This window comes from Nicotiana attenuata, unplaced genomic scaffold (genome assembly GCF_001879085.1).
Source record: "Nicotiana attenuata strain UT unplaced genomic scaffold, NIATTr2, whole genome shotgun sequence".
NCBI classification, from domain to species: domain Eukaryota; kingdom Viridiplantae; phylum Streptophyta; class Magnoliopsida; order Solanales; family Solanaceae; genus Nicotiana; species Nicotiana attenuata.
In genome coordinates, this window is record NW_017672011.1 from 104973 (window position 1) to 109200 (window position 4228).

Consider the following 4228-nt stretch of genomic DNA (forward strand, 5'->3'; position numbering starts at 1 on the left):
GAAACCGATATAAAATATCCGCCGACGACATCAAAAGATAGCGCTAAATATATATATGAGGATCTTAAGTCTGAAAAAACAATTCGAATAGAATTGGTTTCCTATGAAAGGCATGTAGTTCAAACACTTGAAAGTATGAAGCCAATGATATGTGCAATCAGTTTTCGATATCTTATTTGTCTAGCATGACATGAAAACTTGATATGCATCTAAAGTCTATTATATGGCTTATATAACTTAACAATCCCTGAATGATTTAAATTGCTTAAAGCATATAGAATTCATGGTCATGAAGTACTACATCCTCAATGCAATTTGTGCACAAATGTATCTTGCTATAACTATATGCATGATAATATGATAGCAAGAGTTTTCACCTCTATGTGAAGATATTGAACTGAAGATTCCAACAAGATCATACGAAGACAATTCATCTCTATCAAGAATGATGATTTCAAGGTGCAATATATTCATTCAAGTTATATGGCTGATTTATTTATCAAATCTCTACCAAAGATCTTTTGAAGATGGTGCACAAGATTGGAATGCAAATGCTTAAAGATGTGAATTGATGCTCTCATCAGGGGGAGTTAATGCGCGTTGCACTCTTTTTCCCTTACAAGGTTTTGTCCCACTGGGTTTTCCTTGCAAGGTTTTTAACGAGGGAACCAAAAGGCGTATTATTAGATATGTGTACTCTTTTTCCTTTTCTAGATTTTTTTTTCCCATTGGGTTTTCTTTTAGTTAAGGTTTTAACGAGGCACATTATCTGTTGAATAGACATTCAGGGGGAGTGTTATAAATAGAATTGTATTTATGGTGAATGTCTATATTTAGAGAGATTCTAGGGTTCATTGCTTGGTGGCTAAGTCACCCTCTCCCTATAAATAGAGGGTTCTATTCTATTATAATTCATCCCAAATCAATAAGAATTCTCTCTCCCTACTTTTCTCTGCAATACTCTTGTTCTTTATTTATTGTTTTATAACAAGGATCTTATTTTCATATTAATTTTATAAATAAAAAAAATGGGGAAAACCACTTCCTTACAAAATATTCATTTCTCATGGGCCAAAGGCCCAATAGAGCATTTCAAGGACTTAGGTACAATAGGCCCAAATCTCAAATCTGGGCCTAGTTTCTCTCAACTAGCCCCTTTCTTAATAGGAATTTTCATTATGTGCATTCTCTCCAAATGAAAATGACCACGAAAACGGTTGAGGCGGAGGCGGCGATGAGGTTGGAGACGACGGAAGTGGAAACGAATACGGAAATGGTGGCGGTGGCGACGGTGGTTGTTGTGCAACCGGAACCTGACCTTGTGTTTTGGTGCAAAAATTCTTGAGCGTAAACGGAAATAGCGGGCTTATCGGAAAAATCTTGGGCCAACAATTATCTTGAATGTCTATAACAGCTTTGCAACATTGAGGCCCAATAGAATGAAAATGAAATGGAATGAATAAAGAGCCAAATATTTCTTGAATACAACCTGGAGTATTTTTAAGAGCTGCTACACATTTTTCAGCCTCAGGCCCACCAAAACTCCAAGCAAATGGGCCAGTGTTACCAAGCCCACCTGAAAAGCCCGGCCCAAAGCCTTGGACGCCGACTACTACACGCCCGATACTCGGTTTAATCACGGTTAAAATGCATAAAACGAATATTACTTTCATGTTTATGAAAGTAATAACTCGAGGCATTTTATTTTAGGAGGAGAAAAGAAGAAGTTTAGTTATATTTTTGCCTCTAGAGCTAAGCTAATTTGGGTTTACTTCTCTTTTTAAGATGTGAAAATAACGTTATTAATCTTCATTAATAGCCTAGCTTTTAAGGTTGCAGTTTAATATAAGGTACTTTATGACATGTTTAAATGATCTGTACTATTAACGGTTATCATAATATTTCAGGCAGTTTAATTTAATAAACTTTATGACATGTTTAAATGTTCTAAAACAACTATTAACTGTTATCATAAATTTAGTACTCCATCCGTCCCTATTTATGTGACGGTGTTTGATTGGGCATGTATTGTAAGAAAAACAAGAGATATTTTTAAAACTTGTAGTCTAAAATAAGCTAAAAATTTTGTGTGACTATAAATCATCTCATTAAGAATAAACAAGCATTATAAAGTTAAATTGCTACTAGATATAAAAAATTGTCATTTTTTGGTACTGATCAAAAAAGAAAGAACGTCACATAGATAGAGACGGAGAGAGTATATTTAACTTACAGCCCCACATAAACGGGGAAATGATCTCCTATCCACAATTTCAATTTAAATATAAAGAAATGACACTTCAAAGATTGCAGTGTCACGACTCGGATTTCCCACCATCGGGAGTCGTGATGGCCCCTACTAATGAAAACTAGGCAAGCCAACCATTTGAATTATTTATCTTTTTCCCATTTAATCCCTTAACAATTAATAACCAACATTAAATAACACAGCGGAATTTAATAAGCGGAAGACTAAACATAATATATCAATAAGGATGCCAATACCAATCCATACATAAACTACCCAAGACTGGTGTCATAAACTACACAGACTGTCTAGGAGTACTAGAAATAAAGGTCTGAAAAAGTAAGTAATACAACTCTGTCTCTGGAAGTACATGAAAGAAACATGATAAAAGATAGAAGGAGACGCCAAGGCATGCGGACGCCTGCAGGACTACCTCGGGTCGCCTGATGAACTAGAAGCAGCAATTTCACTGCGGTCCGAAAGCTATAGTACCAGGATCTGCACAAAAGAGTGCGGAGTGTAGTATCAGCACAACCGACCCCATGTACTGGTAAGTGCCTAGCCTAACCTCGGCGAATTAGTGACGAGGCTAGGACCAGACAACCAAATAAACCTGTGCAGTTAAATCATATACAGCGGAAAATAAAGGCAGAAATTTTACAATTTAAAAGTAAGAAGGGGGAAGAGAGGCATGCTGCGGGGATATTAAGTAACAACAGGAAATAAATAAATAACCGTAAAGAACACCGTAACTCAAATATCAATCAATAACCAGGAAATCAAACAAGTGCGTGGCATCACCCTTCGTGCTTTTACTCTCGTCCTCACCAAATATCAATACAATCGGCACGGCATCATCCCTTCGTGCTTTTACCTCACATAATCATGGCACGGAATGATCCTTCGTGCATAATCATTCATATAAAGGCACGGAATGGTACATCGCGCGGCACAACATCACCCTTCGTGCATAAACACTCTCTCACAAAAAATAATACACGCCATCACCCTTCGTGCTTTAACACTCTTCCTCACCAAAACAATGCACGGCATCACCCTTCATGCTTTAACACTCTTTCTCACCTAAACAACAATTACAAACAATAAGGTCAAGGAAATAAATGAAATCACAAAAAAAAAAGTCACAATGAAGATCCTGGCAAGGGAACAATATCAAAAGAAACAACACCCCGGCAAGGAAACAATATTAAAAGAAACAACATACCGGCAAAAGAGCGATATTAAAAGAAACAACATCCCGGCAAGGGAACAATACTAAAAGTAACAACATTCCGGCAAGGGATCAATATTAAAAAAAACAACATCCCGGCAAGGGAGACGATATCATAAACATCTTCTCTTTTTCACATTTACTTCACCACTCAATTTACAACTTGAGCCAACGCTCTACTATGCTCAATTACCAATGATACTTTCACAATTCGATTCACAACTTGAGCCAACGCTCTACAATGTTCAAATACCTATGATACTTTCACAAATCAATTCACAGCTTGAGCCAACACTCTTAAATATTCAATTACTCAATTTTCTTCCTCAAGCCTTGTTCAACAATGGTAATATCACATAAGGCATGAACAATACAAAACGGAGTCACATTAATCATAGTATAAGACTCACGGGCATGCTTGACACCAACGTATAGATACTAGTCACCATGCCTATACGTCGTACTCAACAATTAACACATAGCAATTAGGACACGACTCCTAACCCCTCAAGCTAAGGTTAGACCAAACACTTACCTCGATGCCACAAACACAATTCAAGCCTCAACTACCGCTTTACCTCGTGATTCCACCACCAATTCGCTCGTATTTAGCCACAAGTTACTTAACTATATCAATAAATGCTAAATGAATCAATTCTAATGCATGAAAAATAGATTTTCTAGAGTTTTTCCCAAAAAGTCAAAAATCGTTCCCGGGCCCACATAGTCAAAACCCGAGGTTCGAACCA

General features: G+C 36.9%; 1 protein-coding gene across 1 annotated transcript; it reads right to left on the bottom strand.

Annotated features, from left to right (window-relative positions):
- Positions 1-1037: 1037 nt before the first annotated feature.
- Positions 1038-1725, bottom strand: LOC109211329 (sulfated surface glycoprotein 185-like). Its single transcript, XM_019374862.1, has one exon. It carries the CDS (start codon positions 1698-1700, stop codon positions 1161-1163), a length of 540 nt encoding a protein of 179 aa, XP_019230407.1. The 5' UTR covers positions 1701-1725; the 3' UTR covers positions 1038-1160.
- Positions 1726-4228: the final 2503 nt, after the last annotated feature.